General features: G+C 40.3%; 1 protein-coding gene across 4 annotated transcripts in view; it reads right to left on the bottom strand.

Moving 5' to 3' along the window:
* Window positions 1-26,153, bottom strand: part of KIF26B (kinesin family member 26B) — a 295,042-nt gene that overhangs the window by 64,424 nt on the left and 204,465 nt on the right. For all 4 annotated transcript variants that reach the window (XM_035322070.1, XM_035322073.1, XM_035322071.1 and 1 more), the window contains 2 exons: window positions 1,947-2,153; window positions 676-769 (listed from right to left, as the gene is read on the bottom strand). In XM_035322070.1, coding sequence (XP_035177961.1) covers window positions 676-769; window positions 1,947-2,153 — 301 coding nt within the window. The remainder of the gene's footprint in view (window positions 1-675; window positions 770-1,946; window positions 2,154-26,153) is intronic.

The raw sequence follows: 26,153 nt of genomic DNA on the forward strand, positions 1-26,153 counted from the left end.
ACCAGCTACTAGGAGGAAAAATAACTGTCCTAACTGAAACCAGGACAATTGTCTTTCCATGAACACCTGAAATGCTGTTGATGCAAAGACTGCGTTTTGATCCATTGGTAATATTCAGTTAACCATTAGAATAGGATTTCTTGGAGAAAGAACAGGGAACAGTAACTAATGAATTGTCTAATCTGGGAATAGAATATAAAGCATATGATTTGAGTGCTCAGTCACCGCACTTGAACAGTGGCACCACAAACATCAAGTACTGGAGTGGATACTCTCAGCCTTTACCCAGCTTGATCGAAGTGGTGTTTTGGCAAAGGGTCTCCAATACTAGGCACATTTGTAAAACTATAGATCCCTACTGGATCATTCATTAACAACTGAGGAGAGCTCTAACAATTGCTGTAGTGCTTAGGGGACTGAATAAAGCAAGAACTCAAAGACAACCTCTGCTTTAAAGAGTAGGTTGTCCATCATTTAGACAGTACGCAGAGATGAGAGATGTGTAAATGAAAGGTGAAGGTGTAGTATAAGGCCACGCACGCAGGGTACTACTTTCAAATACAATTGCTATGCACAGATAAATGGTGGTTCATTTTCCCTAATCTAAAGCATTAACAACCTTGGGTTACAAATATTAATTTTGCTGTTCAAATAGGGAAATTTAGCAATACCAACCAAGTTTTGCATGGCCAAAGCAGAACACACAGCCATCTGCACCATTGACCACTGACTGGATCACTTCAGCCACAGTCCCAGCACACACTTCAGCCTGTAACAGGTATTAAAGAAAAAAAAAAAAAAAGAGAGAGAGAAAGAAATTAAAGAAACTTATCAACAATAATGGGAAAATCAACAGTGTAGTTTCAGTATAAATGGTCATAATGTCATCAGTGCTCCAGATAGCATGCTAAATTATCAAAAAGTCTAATCTTGCTTGTTTTATTTGTGCGACCTATACTATTGATGGTAATGGCATTATTTGTGTAAGCATATGAAACAATACTTTTGCTCTCTCAAGGAAGTTTCATTTGCTGAGCATCAACATCCATGGTGGGGTTAAACAAAATACACATACTGTAAAGGGGATGTGGTTGGTTAGATAGATCAGTCTGTTAAGGAGTCTTAAAAATATTTTTTTGTTGTTGTTGGAAAGGAAAAACTGAAAAATTTTAACAGGTTCTATTATTTCCCCAATTATGGACCGAATTACTTACCACTAGCAGGTGGGTAAGGAATATAAGTGGTAAAAACAGCATGTTTGGTATTACCTAGGTGACATTTCTTATTTTTTCTCTATTTTATTATGAGTCTTCCTAGCTTTTAGCAGCAGTAGACTCCATCCTGAAGACAGTAGTAGTATGTTAAGAAGCACAACACACAAATTTACCCAGGGCATTCTTAGAGTTAAAGTTCAGACTCTCTGGTCTACTTTACTCTTTTACTGTCTTCCTCATGGCATTTGTATAACAGTTCATCAAACAAAGTCTAATAAAAATAAGAAATCTGATTATATACTTATGATTGGAGAAAATCTCCAACCTCCTACTGTAAATTGTACAATAAAACAGTGTACAAGTAATCCTTGACTTCTTAATGTATAGAGAATTGTGTTAGAGAACTGGCATTCTGATCAGATTGCTGTATACACCAAATAAGCAATTCAAAATATACAATAATTTGCTGAAGTTGAGGATTTGCATTCTAGGCACCGTTTAGCACATTTATTGCATGTATAATTTTAGGACTAATTGTTTACAGTAAAGAATAAAGAAAGCACACAATAATTTAGATATGATTTAATAAATTGATTTCACTATTGATGACACTGATGGATCAAATTCGACTCTGGTCTAACTCTACTGAAAGTACTGCTGTTGCAGCTGAAATCAGTTTGGCTCTGGTGCATTCTATTGTTTAGATAACCGTTCTGATCAGACTTTGCCTACCTGTGATGCATCCTGGGGGAAAACTGCATCAAAAGCAAACATCTTGGGTGGAACCTGGTTGCCCCTTTTCTGAAAAGCATTCTGACCTCCACAGGTCGCTGGGTCATAGAGTGTGATTTGCTTCTTACGGGGATCGACTTTTAAGAAAGAGCTGGACTCAGATGTGTCTCTGGCAAGCGTGGAAGAAATGCGCACCATGACTTTGACCTGTCAGCAAACACAAAAAGACAACCACATTTGATGAGACTGTTGTATGCACTAGACTCTTGTATGTTGAATGAACTTTCTAAAAACACTCAAACGAAGCCACTCAATTCGCTTTGCTGTAGCTCCGTGGAAGTCAGTGAAGACACAGGAATGAATATAGATAGAACTTGGTCTAAAATGCACATTGCATAAAGCCAGGTCTTGTCTCTGTCTACTTCAACAAGCACCTCATGTATTTAGAATTACGAAGTACCTCTTGGTGTTTTAGTGCCCATGTTACTCAAGTACAACGATGAAGTATTACATCACCTTGTCTTACTCTCGGTATAAATTGAAAAGTAACTGTACCCTAGTGGCCCAATTAAGAAAGCTGAAATGTAATCTGGGCTGCTGAACTATCAGAACTGCTGCGGTTTCTACACAGTAGTGTGATCAATGAGACAAGCACATAAAAGCTAGATCTGTAATTTACACCTTTCTGATTCTATCCAAATGCAAAAAGATGAACTGCCCACATCTAAGTGTCATCATCAAAGAGTTGTGAAAAGCGCCCTGTTTTAATGGTCAGATTTTGAAATCATCGTCAAGGGAGTGAAATGTAATAAGTGATAAAAGATTTGTTAAAACATGTTAGTTCACAACTCATTAAATGGCTACATAAGACGTTATTTCTAGACAAAAATACATCTTCATGGATTTAATGAGATTGTACTGCATCATTAGGCCACCTGGTAAGCAATTTAGATGTAAATAATACAGATGATAATCGGTCTTGTTTTGGTTCTCCCCATAAATTCACTACCTGCAGACAAATCAGTTCCTGAACTTTACAGGGCAAACCTCACCTCTCTGCCAGCTTTTGCCTTCTAGCCACACGTTCATTTAGTTTATCCTAGGGCAGACTGACTTCCTTGCCAACCAGAACTTTTATCTAATTGTTTCATTCTAACTTGTTGTGGTTTAACCTGGCTGGCAGCTAAACACCACACAGCCGTTCACTCACCCTCCCCCCTCCCTTTCTGGGATGGGGGAGAGAAACAGGAAAGTGAAGCCTGTGGGTTGAGATAAAGACAGTTTATTAAGATAGAAAATAATAATAATATGTACAAACAATTGATGCACAATGCAATTGCTCACCACCCGCTGACCGATGCCCAGCCCAACCCCGAGCAGCTGGCCCCCCACCCCGGCTAGCCACCCCTATATATTGTTCAGCATGACGCCAGATGGTATGGAATACCCCTTTGGCCAGTTTGGGTCAGCTGTCCTGGGTTTTTCCCCTCCCAGCTTTTGCTGCACCCCCAGCCTGCCCGCTGGCAGGACAGAGCGAGAAGCTGAAAAGTCCTTGGCTTAGTGTAAGCACTGCTCTGCAGCAAGTAAAACATCAGCGTGTTATCAGCACTCTTCTCATCCTAATCCAAAACATAGCACCCTACCAGCTACTAGGAGGAAAAATAACTCTGTTCTAACTGAAACCAGGACATAACTATATCTCAGTTGTATTAAAACCCACACATGGTTGGCATGCAAGTCACCATGAAGAGGCACCTCAGTACAGGGTGGGCACTCAGCCACTGTTGGGATGGCAGAAACACACTGGGAAGGGTTGTAGCTCTAAACGTCAGGTCAGGCTGTGGCTCCTGTCAGCCTCAGTGAGACTAGTGCTCTTCGTGTGTAAACCTCATTTCATGCTTGCCCAAACTCATCCCACATGTAAATAAATCATCTGGTTTGAGAGATCAAATCTGGGAAAATTTATTTTTTTACACAACTCCTCTGAAGACAATAGAATGAGACCAGAAATCAATCTAGAAATCAATCTAGTATTTTTGTGATGTTGTCTCTATATGCTTGTGAGTCAAAATTGGTAATTTGAATCGAATTTTAAACCAGGAAAACAAGTTGTCATTAGATGGTGAAACGGTCAAGAGTCTGATTTCAGTTTTACATGATTAGTTGAGGGGAAAGAGGAAGAATACAGCTTGGGTGTGCATGGGTTCTCTTTTCAACCACTCAGCTCAGCAGTTATGAAACCTAACACCTAACTGAAAAAAGCCACTTCCAACATTTTGCCCAAGGCATTAATCTAATTAGCAGAGCTAATTTCTACTGAGGACAAAGACCATCAACACTCCCAGTCAGCTGTAATGAACTGGCCCTGGTTTATTTCAGCCCTAGGTGTCCTGGCAGCTCAGAAGAGAGGCACTTGTCAAGTAACCACAGAGTGGAGGGAGGGCAACACTGAGTCCTGGAGGAGAAAGAAAACAAAATATATAATCATAGAATATCCTGAGTTGGAAGGGACCCACAAGGATCATCAAGTCCAAGTCCTGGCTCCATACAGGACCACCCAAAACTCAAACCATGTGTCTGAGAGCGTTGTCCAAATGCTTCTTGAACTCCTGCATATCAGTGCCGTGACTGCTTCCCTTGGGGAAGCCTGTCCTGGTGCCCGACCACCCTCTGGGTGCAGAACCTTTCCCTAACCCCCAGCCTGACCCTCCCCTGTCCCAGCTCCATGCCATTCCCTCGGGTCCTGTCGCTGTCCCCAGAGAGCAGAGCTCAGCGCCTGCCCCTCCGCTCCCCTCGTGAGGGAGCTGCAGGCACCCATGAAGTCAGCAACGTCAGTCTTCGCCTCTTTTCCTATTTTCAATTTTACATGAGTTGTGTTTCTGTATTGTATCCTATTTTGAACAGATGTCACTTTATAAGAGTATTAGACTGATCTGCTAGAAACCCAATTAACTGCTATTCTTCAACTAAATCAAATAAAATACTCACCCTACTTTACATATCTACTTCCCTATAAGTTTATGTACATCTTTCGCTGCTGTGAATCCTTGCCCTCCAGATCCCTGATCATTGTGTGCAAAGGAGAGCTAACTGAATACCCCAAGGGTAAGTTTTTTGCTGTTGTTTTTTTTTTTTTTTTTTTTTTTTTTTGTTGTTGTTGTTGTTGTTGTTGTTGTTGTTTGTTTGTTTTGTTTTTTAGAAAGGAAAGCAGGTGAAATCTATCAACCCCTCATATACAGGTATGAATACACTCTGGCCTCAAACTGTATGGATGCTTCATTTCAAGTTCAGCTACCAGTTTTGTACCAGTATAACATCACCAGCTTTGGGCCCTGATTTAAACCTCTTCACACAAAATCAGACTAATACCTGTCACTTCTTACTGAAGTAATACTGCAAATCCTCCTAACTTCCAACAGCTATAGTGATAGAAGCTCAAGCATCAGGTTTGTCTTTCCCTGGAGTAAAAGATCAATTTAACTGAAATCTTAAAAATTTAGTAGCACCAGATAAACCGAATGAACCACTATAAAAAGGAACTCATCTCAGAAGTCCCAGGAGATGTCTAATGACATAAACTTTCTGACCATTCAGCTCCTCAGCTCTAGCAAATACAGACAATTCACAAGAAAAATACACTATCGCCATGAACCTCTGTATTTCCTGTGCATTGGGGAGTTTTATTTTCAGATCTAATTTTTGCTGTGTGTTAGGGTAGAGGAATACTGCATTGGCTATATGTGGGTATCCTGATAACTGGGCCACTTCTCATTCTGAAGACAGGTTGTTTGCAGCTGATATGAAGAGGTCTGTGCACCTGGGCCTCAAAGGACTGGCAGTTGCCGTTAGGTAGGCACTCTATTATTGAGTATTATTATGCATGTAACTTAAACCCAAGGATTCATGCAAAGTATTTCCCAATAGCAGTTAGGATGACAGTAAATCAACTAAGCTACAGCCATAGAAACGATGGGAGAAGACGGCCATTTCACAGTCTTTCAGGCGATTTATGACTGGGGGATAGCAGGGAGATGTTTGGAGTCTGTGCTGACCCCTGCAATCCTCGCCATGGGGGAGGCAGTGCGAGAAGAGGAGAATGTAATTCAGCCAGCTATGGGGATAGCACAGGAACTTAATGGACTTAAAAGACTTCGGTTCAATTTAAGGAAAAGACAGGTTGAAGATCACAGTGACGCTCTGGGGAAGGCAGAAGTACAGTATGGTTAATTTGAAACTAACTGAACAGTGAAGTTTAAGAACTCTATTACTATATGCTTGCAATTTATATTTAAATAAACTGTAAATTGAACTTCTTAAGAAGAAAGCAGGTTTTCTGCTTCACTTACTATATGTCATTACTGCTTTAGTCCAATGCTACAATTCTCCACTAATCTCTTGTAATTGAAGGGTTTAAGAGATACCACTTGTGATTAATGGGACCACTCTGTCTGCCAGAAATTCTAATTTGAATCCCAGTGATCGGGTCTTGGCAGCGCCCAGCCTTAGACGCACCTCTGACTGTTTCTACAGGGAGAGATGAAAGCCCTCTCTTGAGACATGGGTTGCTGGTAAAACAAACAACCCGGGTCTAATTTTGATCTAAGTTTACAATCCTGCAAATCTGGCTGAACTCAGCAAGAATTACCCCAGTTTAAGAGTGGAGAGAGAGAATAAAAGAAAAGGTCACTTGTTCTGCATCATTACTGTGCCTCTTCTAGGACATAAATTCACTTCTTAATTCTGCTCAGGCCGGAAACATTTGTTAATGTATTTTCTCCTGTGAGCTCACAGGATCTGATCTGACAACTATTAAATCCAACTGGGCTCCCATTTACATCAGTTCCTACCTGGAAAGAACAGTTCTGTTCTTGAATGACTTTTACAGTCATTTACTTCCACAGTATTACACCTGATATGCAATGGCACAAATAAAAGCAAAAATGCAATGCTTAGATTTCCTCAACAGGATTTCTTTATATTTTTGTATACATATTCATTTTAAATTTCTGTGTGTATTTAAATTATATAAACTATTTAACAAAAATGCATAGATGTTTTCTGAATCTATGTATAACTACATATATGCATTTTTTCCTAATTTTCTCTCTATCCAGTAATTATGGGCATTAAATAGTCACTGTTCATTCATGGGTACTACTCAGTAGCATCAAGGGAACATTGATGTAATATCACAATGCTTTTGTACCATAAAAATAAACACAGACCTTTTAATTGCTTCCATTGCAATTTCAGCTGCCTGAACTATATTCCTTTGTTCTCTCTTTTTTTATCTAGTGCATCCCTACAAACACATCAACTATTTCTTGAAGATGGCATTTGCTAATTGCAGGATTTTTTTCCTGGTAAACTCGATTTGTGACCTGCCATGGACCTTTTGTTGTGTTCTTTCTCTGCGGAGAAGGACAAAGGTTCAGCAAGCTCTGCAGATTCGAACAACTGGTGCCATTGGAAAAAAAAGAGAAAACCGAGTGTAGCCCCAGCCACTGACACTCCCATGTCTCCTGTGCCTGCAGGGGTCTGTCTGGAGCACCAGCAGTGCAGTGAGCATGGAAGAGAGGAGAGGTAAACTGTGGCAAATCCGTACCAAAGAAGAATAACTACAAGCAGAGGCTGGAATGAGGCAATGGGGATATTATCACTTCCTTCTACTCTTGCCTGTAAGATTTCATTTGGGGTTCATTTATCTAATTACTGCAGGGATAGGGCTAGACAGCTGTTGCTTTGGGCACTGTGCTTGCCTTTATGAGCTGCCTTTCTCATCAATCATTTGAGCAGCTTCTGCTGGACGTGTGCTGGGTAGTGGTGGGAGGCAGGAGCTGTGATGCAGTCATGGGCGAGACAGGCCAACCGGGGCTATTGAGCTGTATTAGCACTCCATCAATGTAATGGCAATCACTGGCTGCAGGAACAGCCTTATTGGAGGTTAATGAAGAGTGGGTTTTGTAATTTCTCACTGTTACAGTTGTAAATAATGGTGGCAGGCATGCATTTTTGTTGTAGTCAGCCACAAAACACTACAGCACAGGAAAATCTATGGCATCCCAAGTGCTTAAGCACATACGTGCTTTTGCATGATGGATGTAAAGCTAGAAGCCTTTCCACAGTGCCCAGAGAATAGAGAAACAGTCTCTTAAGTATTTTCAAGGGTCTTTCTTACAGATCATGAGACAATTAAATGATTGCGCTAAAACGAAATTTGGAAAGTTAAGATAAACAGACGGAGCAAGAATGAGACAAATAAAGATTTGTACGAGTGGACAGTGTTTTAATGGAAGTCTGCTGGTCACATTTGGCAAAAAAACTAGGGTAAATTGTGCTGATGTGTATTGGTCAGGAAAGCATGTGTACATGGGCCTCATTCTCCTTCCTCCCTTTCTGTTCTCACAAAGGTAACTCTTGTAGGCGTCAGTGCTTCACTTAAGCAGAAATTAGAAAACAATCAGGCCTGATCACTCACATTCAGTGTGGAAAGGACTGTCCCTATTACTGCAAGCAACAAAATACCGCTCTGGAAAAGTAATGAAAACAGTTGAAAAAAATCATTGGGTTCACAGGTCTTCTTCTTCTTTTTTTTTTTTTTTTTTTTTTTGGTAAAGAAAAAAAAAAAAAAAACAACACTCTGTTTCTTTCTCGTGCCATTGCTAAAACTAGTAAGGAAACATTTCCTTTACTAGCTCATCAAGCCCACCCTGCACAGCAGCAGAACTAATTTGCACTTCCAGCAATAAAGGGGAGTAGTTTACATGCGTTGTAACCCAACACCAATGATACTATTCTTATCTTAAGAACTTACCCTTATCAGGATTGTATCTTTTTGTTGATTACCTGATGTAACTTTATTAATAAACTCAGTAAAATCTGGTGTGAAATATGCTCAGGTCACAGGGCATGGCTCGGTGACCTCTGTCTTGTTTGTGTCAGCAGTAGCTTTGAGTTTTTTCCCTGTAATTTGGTACGGCTGAAAGACAGCACTGAGCACCTAAACCATCTGAAAACAGCATGTACATCCCAGTCACTCAGCTCTCACACTGCTACTTCAGCATTTGCTAGATAACACAGAGCACTGCAAATTTGTTCTCTTCTTAAAAAAAAAATAAAAAATAAAAAAATAAGGATCACCCTGTCATGGAAACAACCTTTCCCTAAATTTCCCCTCATGCCAAAGACATTCTGTGTTCCTTGTTTTCCTTTTGCTTGTTTCTGATCTCTTTGAGGGAAGTCTGCATTTCAGACCTGCACAGCTGGGGCAATCTGTGTATTGCCTTAAGCAGGAGGAGGATTTTTCCCAGCTTCTGACACTCTCCACATGCATCCACAGAACCGTATCTGCAGCTATGATGGAGCCAACAGCCTAACTGAGCTCATGTGTGGGGATGAAATTTCACCTTTTTTTGGAGAATATCTGTAAGTGGCACTGTTACAGATACTTTCATAAGAACTGAAAAACATAGAAAAGCCTTCAGCAGTCCCAGCATGAACAAGACAGGATCAGCTGGCAAATCATCTTCCCTGCAGTGGATCTGCAGATACATAAGCATGTGCCCACTGGTAAAGTGCGCAGATGCCTTACTTAAGCCTCTAGCATACTGCTACTGACAAAAATTTGCACTGACCCTCTCACTTTGATAAGAGTTTATTTTTCTGAGCTGAGAAGCAAGTACAGATGGCTGGCATGAATTTCAAGTGTTCTTCGTTTCTTTGACATCAGATCTCTTTACCTTTCAAAATCAAACCAATATTTTGCTTCACTTCAGTGACCTTTTAGAATACAGCTTCCCAGCCCTTTCCCCCTTCCTTTTTTCATCTTAATACAACCACTTCACAAGGGTCTTCAGATAGGGAGTATTTGTCTAGCAAATGAAACATGGCAAAACCTGTCTTCTGGCACAAAATGGCCAGCATCTTTTCCTGTAACTTTCATCATCTGATATGGTGTGGCCATGCCAATGGTGTACTAAGGTGGTTCTTTGCCTGTGGTGATTTTTTAACCATGCCTGGAATTGTCTGTGAGAGTGGTCTACCGGCCCAATATCATGCCAGGGACCTTGTTATCAATGTAGGAGTATAGATGATTGAGTGCTGGTGCCCAGGGAATGTTTCCAGGTCCTGTTTAATTGACATTATAATCCCAGCCACAGAACACTGCACAGCTTGGCCAAACTATCCCTTGTTTTAAGTTTAATACAAGAAACTCAGGTGGTACAGCACTGGCTTCCCAAGCAAGTGATATGCCAAATGTTGCCCTGTTCACATTCCAACACAGCTTGGCATCTGCAGATCATACAGAGAAATCAACAAAGCCCAGCAATCACATCCCTGACACCAGTAAGGCAAGTCTCCCTAAAGCAACTCCTTTCCTCCCTCTTGTGATCAATGACAAGGCGGCCTACACGGGGTTATGATCAGCCTCCAGGGCATGAGAGAGCAGGCAGCACCACATTAGCTGGCTCCTTCTCATAGGCTATGCTCATATCCCACTGCAGTGCAGAAAGACTAAAGGGATTTTTGCTTCCCTCTTAGAAACCTGCCCTTCCAGCACACCAGAGCTGTACTGACGTGGCTGCTGAAAGGACTGGTGTGGGTAGAAAGCAGTAGCAATAACAACGGTAGCAGTATCTCAGACATGCTCATTGGTAATTATGTTTGCTGTAGTACTTCTACAAGTTTCAGCTTCCTTTTTTGTGAAGCCATGGGAATGGTGCACATGATGTGGCTTGGTAAGTGTAAGCAGGCAGGTCATCTCACACCTAATTAGAGACAGGGCAGCATCGAGGACTTCACATTATACATTCTCAAGAGAGCAGGAACTCCCAGATGAACAAGGCTCTCTGTTTTTTGTCTCACAAAACAAGAATCTCGGTGGAAAGAATGAAGATAAAAGACAAAGTTTCTCTTACACGTGCCTTTGAGATGTCTTTTCAGTGCTAGAGAGACAAAGTATATACAGGTATAGCACAGAAGATGTATAATCACAATTGTAAGCTTTTTCATTATTTATAAAGATGATCTCCATGACTGCATACAAAAGAAGATTCCCCAGTCTGCACATAACACTGTATGGCATAGAACCATAAATAACGAGTAGCAATGCAATCAAATAAGAAGGATTTACATTATTTAAACCAAGCTGGAAGAGGTGAAACATTACAATTTAATGTATGTAACTGTGGAAAAAGATGTGTAGAGCTTTGGAGTGGCAGTTGGTAATGACAGCCAGTAAATAAAAGGGACAGTTCATGGTACTTACTAGGAAAAAGATCTGGGAATTCATGGGGAAAAAAAAAAAAAAAAAGAAGCCCATTGAAAGTAAGGGGCTGGCATTGCTAAAGCCAGTCCACATAAATGGAAGGAGATACAATCATAATATTACATGAGATATCTAATATGCATATGAATATTCAGAGAAGAAACAGAGTCTCTAGAAGGGGAGCATAACCACCCTCCAGTGCTGTATGTGGCATGAAACATCCAGCAGAGACTTCAAGGATTAGAGTTAGATGCTTTAGCAAGAAATTTGATATAGTATAATGTCAGTGTTATCAACAACAATTTCTTATTTACCTGGAAGCATATGAGATCTGAATTTGACCCATCTCAGGAACAACCATGAACAAAAGGAAACTCAAAAAAGGAGGAAATGATAAAACCAAGGTTCTGTATCTAAGCAATGAAATTATTTATATGGTTAGTAAACCTTCCATCCAAAGATCCTGCAGGGCTTTGCAAAAGCTTCTGACAGGATTACGACCTATTTACAGTTATGCTCATTTTCCAACTGAAGAAATAAAGCATAAGAATAAATCAGAATAAGATTCAGAATAAGAACCATCCAAGATCCTAGGAAATGCTTGTTTTACCTAAACAGACTACCTGAACTCTAGTTCTTCTTCTTCCTATGCTGTAACTGTAATATTCCCAAGGGCATAAATATGATATTAAATCTACCTTTTCTTTCATGTTATATCACATTTAACACTACCTGCATGCTTCTGCTTTGGCAGTGGTACAGGGAAGCACAATAGCTACAGAGCCTTAGCAGCCAGCCACTTAGAATTAATGAGATCCATTTGTAATGCTATATATTATCTATAATTAAAAATACATTTGTTGAGACTTAAAAGAAATCTGTGGAATGAATTTTTATGGTGGGCTTGATTCTGCATGCCTCTGAAATGAACAGGATTATTTACTGAGCTTAGGACAAGAAAACAAAAGGCTTTACAAGCTGAATCTAAAGGTCCAAATAAATCTGTAATACCCCATCTCCAAAATGGACCTACCCTGTGAGCCTCCCACGGTGGTGGGCTACGCTGACATCCCACTGGTCCCCTCCTGGCTGTAGCTCGACAATACCTGCCTGGCTCACTGTGCCAACGTGGTGCATTTCCTTCACCCTGCATCCTACCAAGACACAAACTAGAGGGACCTCATACTGTCAGGGGAGAGCCACAGGCCCTGATGATCCAGCTCATAGTCTGAACCAAATCTTACTAGCCTCTGTAAGCTTTTAGCACCTACAGCATCTTCTGGCAAGGATTCCCATGCCTTATATACATTTCTGATAAATATCATCTCCCTTCTTTTTTTTATTTATTTTTTATTTTTTAAAGAGTCTGCTACCTGCTTACTTTATTTGATGCTGCCCAGTTCTTTAAATCTGAAGAGACAGCTGTCAAGCTCTCTGGGTCCCTATGAGTTGCACAGCGCTCCTCATGCTTCTCCCCAGCTGTCCATGATGTAAGCAAAGCCTTATTTGATTCTCATGAAGTCCTCCATATCTCTTACTGTTCCTGCTGCTCTTCTCTGATCTCTTCCAGAGCCATTCTGCCCTTTTTGACATGGTGCACAACACTGATGGTGCAAATAGTCAATAGATTTCTTAATAATAAAGCAGCATACAGAGTCTTTTTACTTTGATCTTTATGCCTTTCTTAACTAGTTCTAACATCCAATTGCTTTCTGACAGTAGAGATCATGGAGCCGAAATTTGCCGTAGCCACTAGAAGGCATTACAACCTGACTCTTACCCCTGAAGGCAAGGAAAGCCAACGAAATTTCTCATGTCTGAGAAAATTTGTTCCTAATGCTGGAGGATCAGCTAACTTACTTGGAGAAATCCAAAGACATATTATCTAAGTCTAAGTTGCCACTGCAAATGGTCTCTTGTTGTATTCTACAGCATGGGTTCTTGGGCATGCATCTGACTACAGGAACGGTGCAGCTCATCTCCATTGCATCCTGTGTTCCCGTGGGAAGAAACAAAAGTATGTGGGCAAGGAGGATGGAATGGTGTACGTAGCACTGATCCTGCTCTGTCTGATCACAGAACCAAGATGTCAGGACTGTACGTCTTTCCTCGTGGCACAGACACAGACTGTAGCATGTGGCTATAGCCATCTGGCAGAAGCAATTGCAAAGAACCAGCAAACCCAATTTTATTGAGTGCAGTAAGTGTGCTTTTTGTACCAAGTGTAACTAGCTAAACGATACCAAACCAGAAAGGCAGACAAACAAACAGACAGAAAGAAAACTAAAAAGAACCCCCAGGGGAAAGCTAAATGGAAACAGTACTTTGACAAATGAAATTTGCCTCACATCACAGTGAGCAACTAACTTCTTTCACCCATGGTTGTGGTTTATGGCATAGCATTACTACTGACCCTCAACCTTGATCAATTCAACTCCGTAGCACTGTTCAACCAAGAAACAGCCCGCAAAGTACCCATCTGCTTGGTGACGCTTACCACTAATGATTTCATCCACTGCTTGCAGCCTTGTTAAATGCCTTAATAAATAACAGCAGTGTTTGTGAATGGACTGGGCAACTATAAGCACTTGTCCTGGAATTAATATCTACCACTTGCTAGTAGTCTATGCTCATAGTAGCTATTAGCACATGCTCAGACGTAGTTCTGCAATCTTAATTCAACAAATCCATTGTTTTCAACTTTAACTGCCATTTCCTGACTTTTGCACGCTTAACCATGCAACCTTAGTATTGCTTTAACGCTGATGTACACCAACAGAATAATTCATTATGTTGTGTGTAGCTTAGGGACTGTGTAATTCTTTCTAGCAAGTAGCAGCCTTTAATGAATGGCACCTGATCAATAATGCAGAATTCAACATTTGAGAATAAATAAAAATCCTTTTTCTTGAGGGGTGTCTGTACAAAATGTCAAAACCATTTATCAAGGGTCCAGACTGATACCCTGCAGCTGCAGTCCACAAGAGCTATAAAAAAGAACTTTGCTGAGACCTGCAAATATGTTTTTTGTGTTGAGTGTGATTAGTTTTTTCCATAACCAAAACACAAAATAAGGACTTATTGAGTATGAATGCAATGGTCATTTCAAGAGCTGTTTTAATGCAAAACTTTGTCATAATAGTACTTTTTCCCTAAGCTGCTAGTTATACAGGATGCAAAAATGCATTTATATTTGGGTTTCAAAAACCTCAGATTAAGGAGGCAATCGGACAAACATTACAACAAAGAGAATGGTAGGAATTTTACCTCATCCTGATAGCTAAGTGAAGCATGTATGGAAGGAGTAAGTAGTTTTAATTGTTAAGGAAAGCTTTCATTTTTCTTAGTAAATGATCTAATAGAGAAGCATATGGCAACTCCACCTCCTTTGCTGATAATTTGCATCCAGTAGTAAACAGAGTAGCAACAGTTAAGGTACATAATCACCTTTGACATATACGAGCAAGATGATGGAAACAGGAGTTTAATAAGTTTGCTGCAGTCCTGCAAGGCTTAAAAAAATTACTGTAGCTGCTAAAGTGACCCTGCCTCATCAAATTCTAAGCCTGGAGTGATCAGTTTTCTAGATATGTTATTTATTCGAGTAGCTAAGAGTGTAATCTCATTCTGGACTCCGTATCCAAGCAAGGTTCCCTCCACTGTACCTACTGCCAGGATGGGAATTATGTCAGCCATATAAGCTTCCTATTCAAAGATCAGCAGCCTAGGAAGCCTTTGTTTTTAGCTAGCCTGAACTACTGACAATTTAATTGCTCTCTTTTTTGATGCAGACAGAAAGAATGATCTGGCGGTGGATAAGAACAAGTGGAAGACCTCGGTGAGGCTGAGCAGGAAACAATTCCATGACTCTTGGATGTGGGAGACAGAGCTGGCTGCTTCATCTCCTCTACACTCATGAAATCCACTCTGGTCTCCATGATGTCACCATGAGTCACCATGGGTGATCAGCGAGACCCAGCATTCTCAAAACTGAGATCACTCAGCAAAGGCCACAGTGCCTCTGGCGGGCAGCAGTTCCTGCAGAGACACTACATCACTGTTGTCACTAGCGGAGGTATCCTAGCTATCACAGCGAGGAATTTGTCCTTAAATCCATCTCTTTAAAAAGTCCTTTTCCACCTACTACAAAAATGTCTATGGTAACACTGCTATTTGTCACGGGTGGCACTGTGTGCCGTACAGTGGCTATGAAAGTAGCAGTCAGTGCACAGGTTTCACAAATGATTGAAGCAACTAGTCTTCTCTTGAGCAATAAAAGGATCTTTCACTTTAAGATAATTTATCCTCCATGCTTGTCACTACTGTAGCTTAGTATCAGGGAAGAAATGATCTTTGATGCCTTGAAAGATTTTGTCACTCAGCACAAAATAGAGAGATTAATGAAGACAAAAAAAATAGGTTGTTGGTTGGTTTTCTTTTTCTTTTCTTTTTAGAAGCATCTTCCCACAATATTTTAGAGCACAGGCAGAACAAATAAGCAAGGTAAAATATACCAGAAAGATAAAAGGGAGAAGATACCACAACAAATAATGCACGGTGGATATTTTATGTGTAGCATAGAAGGAAGCTTGATGAAATATTCACACTCCAAATCTAAATGTGATCCTCAGTCAGCACCGTGTGGTAGGCAAGGAGACAGCTCTACTGCCTGCCTGTCTGGTGAGGGATGGCTTTATACCACAAAACCTGAACAGGGTATGTCTTAATGTGAGACTGCATGAGTACAGACTGATCATATACATCAGTACGAAATGTGAGAAGCACAGAAAGAAAATGTGGCCAGGGTTGGGACAGGATCCAAAGGAGAGTCATGCCAACCACAACAATATTCAGATTTTTCACTGGTGGAGCCAAAGCCAAAACTTGGATCAACATGGATTTTCCTCATTTCTTTCACTACACAAAATTCTTCCAAATAGTTCCAGGAATTGACTGTGTACCACATTTAGACAGAATGGACCAAAGATTAGTACAGCTGGAAAGTCTCAGGTACAGTCACTGACATTAAGGCAAGTATTGTGGATTTTTAATTGGCCTTCTGAGGCACTTGTCTCTATCCCTTGTCGTCCAGCACTATAGCTGTACATTAGCCCTACATTTTTTAAAGACTGTCATCACAGCAACACTCATCTGGGAGGCAAACCATGCACCTCTGTGCTTATTTTTCTAATAGCTAAGTATTTTTCATTCTTACAAAGTATCTTTGCTGCACAAGGCAAAATTAAGATACAGATCTTGCTTTGGAAAGAATGCATCTCCACTTATGGTATATTTACATCTGGCTTTAATTCAGATTATTTACTACCGTAGATCCTAATAAATGGTAATCTGTCATGGTTCATACACCACCTTGTCTATTCCACTACCCTTATTGTATTTCTGTTAAATGCTACATATCTTACCTGACTGCATGTGAATGCTCATTAGCTAATACTCAAAACAATTTTGGGTAAGAATATTGCATATAAACTCATCAATGTAAAGGAAATTCACTCTGTCATTAATTCCTACCAATTTGCCTACATGTTGCAAGAAACGTGTTCTCTGTCAAGATGCTTGAGGACATATCCCATTCATTGTGTAATAACAAGACAGAGCAGGGTACATTTTCAGTGCAGTGACTAACTCTGGATGTCCTCAGTAGTGTGGGATTCAGTAAACCTCTTAACATTATTTTAATTAAGCTGTTACAGTCCATCATGTCAAAACATAAAAATACAGATTATATAAAACTACATTAGGGGATCTCACAAAGCCCTGATTAATGACCTGATAGGTAGTAAAATGAATCTAAACTGTAAATTTATACTGAGGGCTTTTCTAAAATGTGAATTATTGACTTGACAGATTGTAATAACTCTTTCCAAACTATTCTGGTCTATGGTTCAAATCTTTTCTGTATAGCTCACTGACATGCACAGTGAGTCTAATTTACTGTGTCTCTTACTGCATGAACATCCACAGACTGCAACATCCTCTAAAATGGATTCTGAAATATTGCAAGTGACCAGAGGGACAAAGGCATGAGGAAGAAGATGTCATTTATCTATAATGACTTCCAGGTAACTCAGAATCCTTCCTGCTAGCTCACCTGGCAGAATAGTTTCTGCCATTAACGAGGCACAATAATGCCTGAATATGATACATGGAATCTACTTTACGCATCAGCCAGCTTGGCTTTCCAGTGATTTCAGTAGAAAAAGGAGGTTTATCTGCTGCTTCAGTATGCCATTATTTTCTACAGCCCTAACACAGGAGATGTTTCTAACACCTAGCAGACTACATTTAAACTTCTATTAACTGGAGCCTCAAAAAAACACTGGAGTCCAAACTTCTTATCTGGACATATTTTAATCACCTTTTAATACCTCTGTAGACTGGAACAAAACTCAGCTCATCAGGCAGGAAACCCTGGGCACTGCAGGGGAAGAATGCATTCTGGATTTACATGATGCTCAGCCCCTACAGCCCGTTCAGATGAAACTCAAGCCACTCAGTTCTGCCAACTGACACTCTTGCGAATATTTACAGAAGGCATTAAAATGTCATCTCCTCTCCCCGAGACAGTAGAGATAGTACACTCAAAGCCTACCTTGCCAAACCTCTTCAGTGTGGCATTTATTTCCCTGAAGCTATAATTCCAAACTCAGATCTACCAGCAAATTTTGTAAAATGCCTTATTTTTCTCAAACTCTCAATTATACCTACTTTTTTTTTTTTTTTCTTTATCTTGTTGCAACATAAGCAGTTGAAGCTCTTTTGGTTACAAGAAATCACAAACATTTTAACTTTACAACTTTCAATTATATCTTTAAAAAAAATGAAGACTCAGAACTTCTATTTTGTCATGACAGATACTTTGACCAACATACAGTTTTCTTTTGCATAGAAATAAAAGTCCCTATGACTGAAATTTTCTGAGAAATGCTGAAATTATTTTAGATGAATTCTAAATGTCTGTGTTGATAAAACAAAATACTTTCCTCTTACTGACTGTCAAAATACATTATAATGTGTAATGTAAAGTATATTTTCATAAAAAGTCATTTTGAAATGAAAATTCTCCCTACATATGGACTACCATAATCTCAAATTTGTTTTGTTCCAGAAAATAAATTAAAACCAATTGGAAACAAACAAACAAAAAACAGCTATTTCTAGCTCAGTCATTGGTTCAAGTTTCAATCAATTCAGTCCGTTTTTAGATAATCAGATTTGGTGACTACTGGGGAGTAGCATGGCAATGACAATGAGGAGCTATCCAGAAATACAGCTACTAGCAGAAAGAATGATGTAAGATATTTAAGTTCATGCTGTAGTAGAACTAGACCTACTAACTGGACGTGTATTAAGCACTTAAGTACTGAAAAAGTGAAGCAAATCCCAGCATAAAAAAAAATAATTATTAAAATTTCACATCAGACTTCAAAAAACAAGGAAAGTAAGACTGAGCAAATTGATGTCTGTAAAAAGAGTTCTAAGCACATAGTTATATCTTTTTGAAGTAGTGTTAACATGTATTTCATAGAGCTAATCTACACTTCGTTACTCTCTCTAGAGATGCATACTCGAAGTCTACATATATCCAACACATTTCCCCATTAATAAAACCAATTTATCATCTTTGTATAAGACAACATGAGTTAAAGAAAAAATCCCCCAAATCCAACCTAAAAGACAATATACTTTTGTGCAGAAAACTTTGAATAGGAGCAGGCATACATGGCACAATACCCAGCACCTGCATTTTCCAGAGTCTGAAAAAGAAAACAATCATGCTTTTCACATATAAACCTAGAAAAGCATATAGAAATCTGAATCATACAGCCTTTGCAAATAGTTCCTGCACAAGAATAAAAATGTGGTATGCAGAACTGCTGTAAAGAAAAATGTGAGAGTAGATATTTAAAATGTTTAAAAAATATTTTGTGATATTTGTGCACAGACAAGTCAAACTATAAAGGATGAAATCCTGGTCCCACTGACTTTATCCACATAATATCTTTCAGGCAGGTTAGGTAATCATAGGACCTCATCAATCTAACTGTTTAAGACTAACAGGATCTTTTCAGACTGGAAGAAAAAGATTCCACTAGACATAACAAACAAAAATATGAAAGGAACATCATGACCAGAGTATCCCTCAAAAGTGGGTTCCTCTTGCAACTCCTGCAAGAAGAAGACAAACTCGTTGGAAAGAGAAAGAGTGCCTGGAGCTGGAGACTGAAGGCTTGACCTTGCCTGAAAGTCTCCTCCACCTCATCCACCATCTTTTTCCTCGGAACAGAAAAAGAAGGGCTGGCTGGAGACAACCATTGCCCCAAGGCTTGAACACAGCCAATTACTTTAACGTTGCTGATACCGTTGGAGAAAGGAAGGAAGTCCATGCCTGGCCAAGCATTTGGAACACCTTCTGCATCAATACAGCCAGTATGATAATTCCCCAAATGGGATAACAACCCCTATGCTGAAGCTCAGCTGCCCTCTGTAGACTGGGGACTTTGCAGTTATAATACTGGGAACTATAGCAAAAAGGGTTGTAAGTGACAAGGCGATGAAGCTGGCTTTTCTAGTTCTAACACTCCATGATAAATGGTTAAATAAAAAAATCACTTTGAATTCTCAAGCAGGAGAACTCTAGGAATGATAATACCAAGCACTTCCCTTCAATGTGCAGCACACTACTGCGTAAGGCTATTAACGTATATGCTGTATAACTGGATTTATGTGTGTTTTTTTTTTTTTTTTTTTTTTTTTTGGTATCTGGACGATGGTGTGACCTGAACAGGATTTGTTCTGCAGTTATGGTTCCACAGGGATGCTACGAACAATCAAACCACCTGCCAGACTGTGTCACCTAATTGTCCACAGGTGTAAGGAAAGAATCCTTCTTCCGCTTTTCCTTTACCCATGCTGCTGTAGTTTGAAGCTTAGTTTAAAATGTCCATTAAATCACCAAGCAATGGCCTTCGATAGTGGCAGGGGGAGACTGGACTGTATGGACCACTGATTTCATCTTTGCTAAATACACCCAGCCATGTAGATTAGTTTGTGTGGAAATATTTGATGTTCTTGGATCTCTATCTCATAGTACTTAACGCCTTCAAAAGCAGGGTTTCTCCTCCGTCACTCCCTCCACTCCATTATATATTCATATATAACTCAATTCTTCAGGCCTTATTGCTGTGATTCATTAGGTGTATGCTCTTAATTACTTTGCAAGATACTCTACTGTCGTGTGGAGAAAAGATCAGCCCTTTGCCCTGAGCATTCAACAATTGACAAATTCAACACTTAATCAGGCCAAATACTACTCTCTCCTGATGAATTCTGAGGAATGAGATTTCTAAAAGTAAGGCATTGTGTAACATGGCCTCAAATTTCAAAATTAGCTCTTAAATTACTGAGCAAGTAAGTGCTAAGTAGACCCAGAACCTGCAGAACCTTCCTTAAAATATAATTCAGGTTCACAGGGAAGGCATAAAGGTGCAGAACTGTAACTGCCAGGACTAAATAGCACAGTGGAAGTGTCCACAAAACCACTAAAAATGCTGCACCTAACTGGTGGTATCTTTACCCATTCACCACAGACACAGTCTGAACAATTTTCTTGCAATTCTCTATCAGCACTATTCATTTCTCACCTGGAAAAGCTCCACAGCTATTCTAGCCCTAAGCCTCTTCTGGCCAGAGATGGAAACCTGCCAGAACATGCAGGAATACTGTGAATGAGGTGTGCTAAAGAGTCCACTGGGACTACAAACTCATTTTTACACAAGGTCTGAGCATGGGTGTGAACCCAGATGTCTAGAGATAGACTATTGCATTAACTTACTGTGCCATTTGTGCTTTCACAACAACCTCATGCTATATTTCATCGACAAGGCTGCACTTTGCTTCAGCCACACGGTGACAAAAGCAGGGCTGCAATACTAATTTGTTCTAAAAAAAGGTTCCAAGTAGGGCCATCTTTTGTACTGACAGATGATGCATCCTCTTCCACTGACACCACAGGGAACAGTCATCAGATGTCAAGAGGGATTTTCCAAATGTCTTCAGGGACCCAATTAGGCTGCCACTGAAGCTGATGATAAAATTCCTGTTGCCTTTAGAGGTATGGGTGCAGGGGTAGACCCTTGCTGTGCTGTGCAAAAGCTTCTCTCTCATCCATGTGCTATGCCACAGCTCAGGCTCTCTTCTCTATTTTGGACTCTGTCTGTATCCTGGTCCTGTGTGTCATCTGTTTTCTCAGTCTGATTTAGAGGACAGGATCATTGAATCAGCGCTGAACAAACTGATGGCAAAGATAAAAACAACAACAATAACGGCCACTAAAGATCAATTTTTCAGTGCATGATGGAATGGAAATCTGTCCCATCTGAGACCTATAGAGATTTTTAAAATACTGCTTTAAAAAACATGGAGACTGACTGTTGGTTAAGTATTCCTAGTTTAACACCCTTATTGTGACCAGCTGGAAAATATATTTATCGAGTGGATTCATTGCCATGAAATTAAAAAAGAATAGATTTCTTTTTCAATTTCAGCCCATGATAAATTCCTCTTTTTATTTTACTAGCTCTCTCACATTGTATTAACAGAACTTTATGAAGTGTTTGCTAGGCCAAAGGCTAATCTAATTACACAGACTTCTCTGGATCAGAACAGTTTGTTATAAACTATTACAGTGACTTGGCGTCTGTCTGTAGATATGTGTGTCTATGCAAAATGATGAAATCAATGTTCTCTCCCCCAAGCTGTGAATCTCCAAAACCTTTATGTACAACCTTCTCAAAAGGTTCCAATTGTATTAAAAAAGGCGAAAAGAAAGAAATTGAGAGCTTTTTTTATAGTTTGAGTTCATCCAAGATGATAATTTACACAGTAAAATTTCTGTGCATCAAATAAACATTGCCCCCCCCCCCCCAATAAAGTACTTTAAATTTCCATGTTCATTAACACAGAGATTTAGCTTCCTTTTCTCTCCTCACTGCTCCTCCATCCTCTGATTCTCAGCTGCTCAAACCATTAATGTACTGTGAGAGAGCCAATCCACAACTGATACGGAAGATTGGTTTATGCACTGAAGGACCATAAGTAAATAACTGTTGAGGGAGTCAAGGGAAAACCTACATGGATATAACGTACTTCCTGAGAGCATAAAACGTCTGTCGAGGGAGTCAAAAGCAGATGCCTGGTTAGATCCAGCTTTCTTCTGTTCCAGTGCATGAAATTCCACGTGCCAAGTCGTGTACCAGCATTCTACATGCGGGACAGTTGCACATCCCTTTGCATGGTGCAAGGGCCCAGAGCCAGTCCATGAAATGTGTACTGCTCCAGCCACACCTCTCCTCCTCCTCGGCCCAGCACACCACGCACGGCTAGTGAGCACATCAACCAGCACATCAGGAAGCAGGAGGGAGGTTTCACTAGTCTTCAAAAGGGAAGCTTGAGATGAGGTTCAGCTGCAACCAGTCTCACAAACACCTCATGAGACTTGACAAGCTTGTGCAGATCTTAGGCCTCGTTAAAATTGTTTGGCGCATCCCTGAAAGTGCAACCATGTTAAGATGCTACCTGACTAGCCATAGATTCCTCCAAGGTGGGGAAAGCCTCTTTAATTGCTAAATAGGAGCAAACCTGGTTTTCAGGAAGAACACCAGCCTCAAAGGGTTCAGTTAATCACACACACTAAAAATCCTAACAAATCAAAGCACCAAGTATTTGAGTCAATTTTTTAAGGTTCTTGAGACCGTATTAGCTAGTAGACACTAAACGAGCTCCCCAAACTTAACTAGAAAGCAGAGGCATTTCAGGCATCTGTGCTGATGGGCAGTTTTCTGCTTTGTTACAAGAAAATCTCAGCAAAGCTATTCAAGCACCAGCCTGCCTGTATTCTATTAAAGTAACTTATGACTGCTTCTCCTGTTCAGTCTCTCCTTCTCTCTCTCGGCAACCCCTAAACGTTTTGCTTTAAATTTGATGACCGAAAGGGGCAGAAGAGAGCAAAGGTAACATTACCAGAAAGGGAAGTGGTTACTGGTTGAAGATCACAATGTCATCTGGAGAAGGATGAAAGTGCAGAGACGGGAAGACAGCCTGCCTTCTACTCCTGCCACCTTTAATAACTTCCTTCTTCTTTTTTGTTAAAACTTGAAAATGAAACCATTCAGTTCAGATAGCTGCTGCCAGTCTGCCTGCCAGCCCCAGAAAGCAGCTCTATTTCTGTATTTCTCTGCAGCAGCATGACCAAGTCGTTGAGCTGCTGAATCCAACCTTCACGTAATACCCACAATGCAGGGGGCTCCTGAGCCAGAGCAGCGTATATGGGAAATCTGCACTCCCACTGCTCAGCCCCAGATGGGACCACTCGTTAAAGGTATGTCAGGAGCAAAGGAAATGCTGAAAGATCATGTGCCACTCCAAAACCTCTCATGCAAAAGCAAAGGCTTCTAGAAAGGCCATTGAAGAAGTACCAGAGCAGCCCTGCAGCTGTTCGGCTCTTGCAACTGAGAACAAAAAATGCAAACAGAAGAGGAAGGTCAGGATCCACCTAGAGCCCACTATCCCTCCCATCATTCTCGTAGGTAGTGAAGCACACGGGGGACTAAGAATGTGGCACAGTACCACGTCCTTGCAGGCTTTCAAGTCTAAGGGGCAATCTGACCATCTTGTTACTAGCAATGTCCAAATTACTCGCAATCCACTCTTGTTCCTAGGGACATGCATCCAGCTCTAATGTCCCATCAAAAGCCCTGCATGGATGTCCCAAGGCATCATTCAGGTAAAATATTTTAAAAGTTTACTTGACTTTGAACTCCATCAAGCTAAGAAATGATTTCTGAGAAACTACAGCATATGCAGAAGAGAAACCAAAATGTTCTAATTAAAGGCCTTCTCCTGTTATCAGAGGATATTGGATTAGTGCAAACCACATCAGAGGAAACTAGTTAATCCATGTTTGTTTGATTTGTACACTGGGGAGGCCAAAAGATTTTAGCAGTCAGTATTATTTACAGCAGCTATAACATCCTGTCAGTTTAATGACAGAAAATCTAGTGTTACTTTTTTGGCTGAATGATGAGAGTTTTCTTTTTTAATATGCACAGATTTCTAACTATCTGACTTCTAAACAAATATTATAAATATACTTTGATTTGTGATGTGATATTAACTTCAGCAATATCCGTGACACATGAATTAACAAGGCTGATATCCTCCAGAGAGTTGCAAATAGAAACACGATGTCACAGCCATGGTAAGTCATTTCAGGAGCACTTTAATTCCTCATGACAACAGTTCTCTTGATGGAGGGATGAGCTGGGCGAGGCCAGGATTTGCCTGGATTATTCTCTAGAATTACTATCATATATCCTGACACAACATCCATGGTTATGTTCAACTGGGAAGGCATGAGAACTCTGTCATGTCCCGCTGCATGTATAAGCCAGAACAGCCTGTTCAGTTTTTGTGCTGCTTTCTAGGAGGACATACTAATAAATAACGAGCGTACCTCTAAACACACTCTTTGTTAAAGTGCAAATGAGGTTCTTCATTTATGGTCCCAAAGCCTCCACATTCCAGGTGGGTCGTTTCTGGCCTTTTTCTCCTTGGCACACTGTTTAGACAAAGAAGCGTCTGTATGCTTCACTAACCCTCACATTGTGCTAACTCTGGGCTTGAACTTTTAGGTTAGGTGATATTTTTCCCCTTTTCTAAATGAATGCCTTGTTGAACGCTTTGTTGATACAGGGCTGAAGAGAGGTATATTATACCAAGAGGGACCAGTTTACATACAGCGATAACTGGTATATTTTATTAATGCAATCCATCATTTACCTTATCCTCTCCATGAACAAAACAAAGGTTCAAATTTATATGTAACTGCCCAACACAGAGATTTTTGTAAGGCTTGTTTATGAAAAAAGAAACCAGTGTGGGAGTAAAATATAATTCATAACATATAAATACATCCTAAAGGTACAATAAAGATCATGGCATCGGCTGAAATAAAAAGTGTTATGGGAGAAATGGGAGCAGATCCTCACATTAGAAGGCAGTGGATAGAGGTAAGGAAGCGAAGCTGAGGAGGATCCAGTAGCACCCCTCTGGCCACACAGATGGAGTAACAGCATTAGCTGAGCATGCGGGAAGCTTCTGCCTCTAAGTCCAATTAAGTGCTGTTTCTAGCAAGCAATATGTCAAGTATCAGATCATAGACATATTTGTTACTGCATAAATGGCATCTGGACCAATTACAGTCTTTCTGTATTCCTCTTTTCACATAACCAGTGTGGAACCAAGTACTTGTCTGCTTGTCCTATCTAACTATAAAACAAATAAGACGTGGTGATTTAGGTGCAAGTGCATAAAATTTAGGCACCAGATCTTTACCAGATGTAAGTAAGCATTGATCAGTGAAGCTGCTCTTGCAGAGCTCTGCCCTGATCTACTTGATCACTGTCTTCCACTACGGCTCACAGACATCTTCCTCCCTTTTTATAACAGAGCAGTGTCAGCAGGATGGACAGGGGAAGGTGGATGGGAGGGAAGACGCTGGTTGGTGTAAGAGGAAAAGACGTGTTCCAAAAAGGGGAAACACAGAAGACAGCCCTGAGGTGAATGTGGGAGGGTGAAAAAGTGGCACTGACAAAGACAAGGTAGACAGACCATATTCCTGGAAGCAAAGACAGGAAGATGTAGTCAGGGGATATATTCTGTAGAGTAAGAGTGATACTGTGGTCCTTAAAACTAGACAGAGCCAGCAAAAGGGCAGGGTGGAAGAGTTAAATATCAGAGTCATTAATGAACTGAAATTAGATTATAAATCCTTTGGGATCTGTCACCCACTGTGGTAATGATGTGCTGCCCTGCCTCTTCATTTCACTGCGGAGACCATTCTGCTTATGAAACTGTAA

This window comes from Oxyura jamaicensis, chromosome 3, assembly GCF_011077185.1.
Source record: "Oxyura jamaicensis isolate SHBP4307 breed ruddy duck chromosome 3, BPBGC_Ojam_1.0, whole genome shotgun sequence".
In the NCBI taxonomy this organism is placed as follows: Eukaryota; Metazoa; Chordata; class Aves; order Anseriformes; family Anatidae; genus Oxyura; species Oxyura jamaicensis.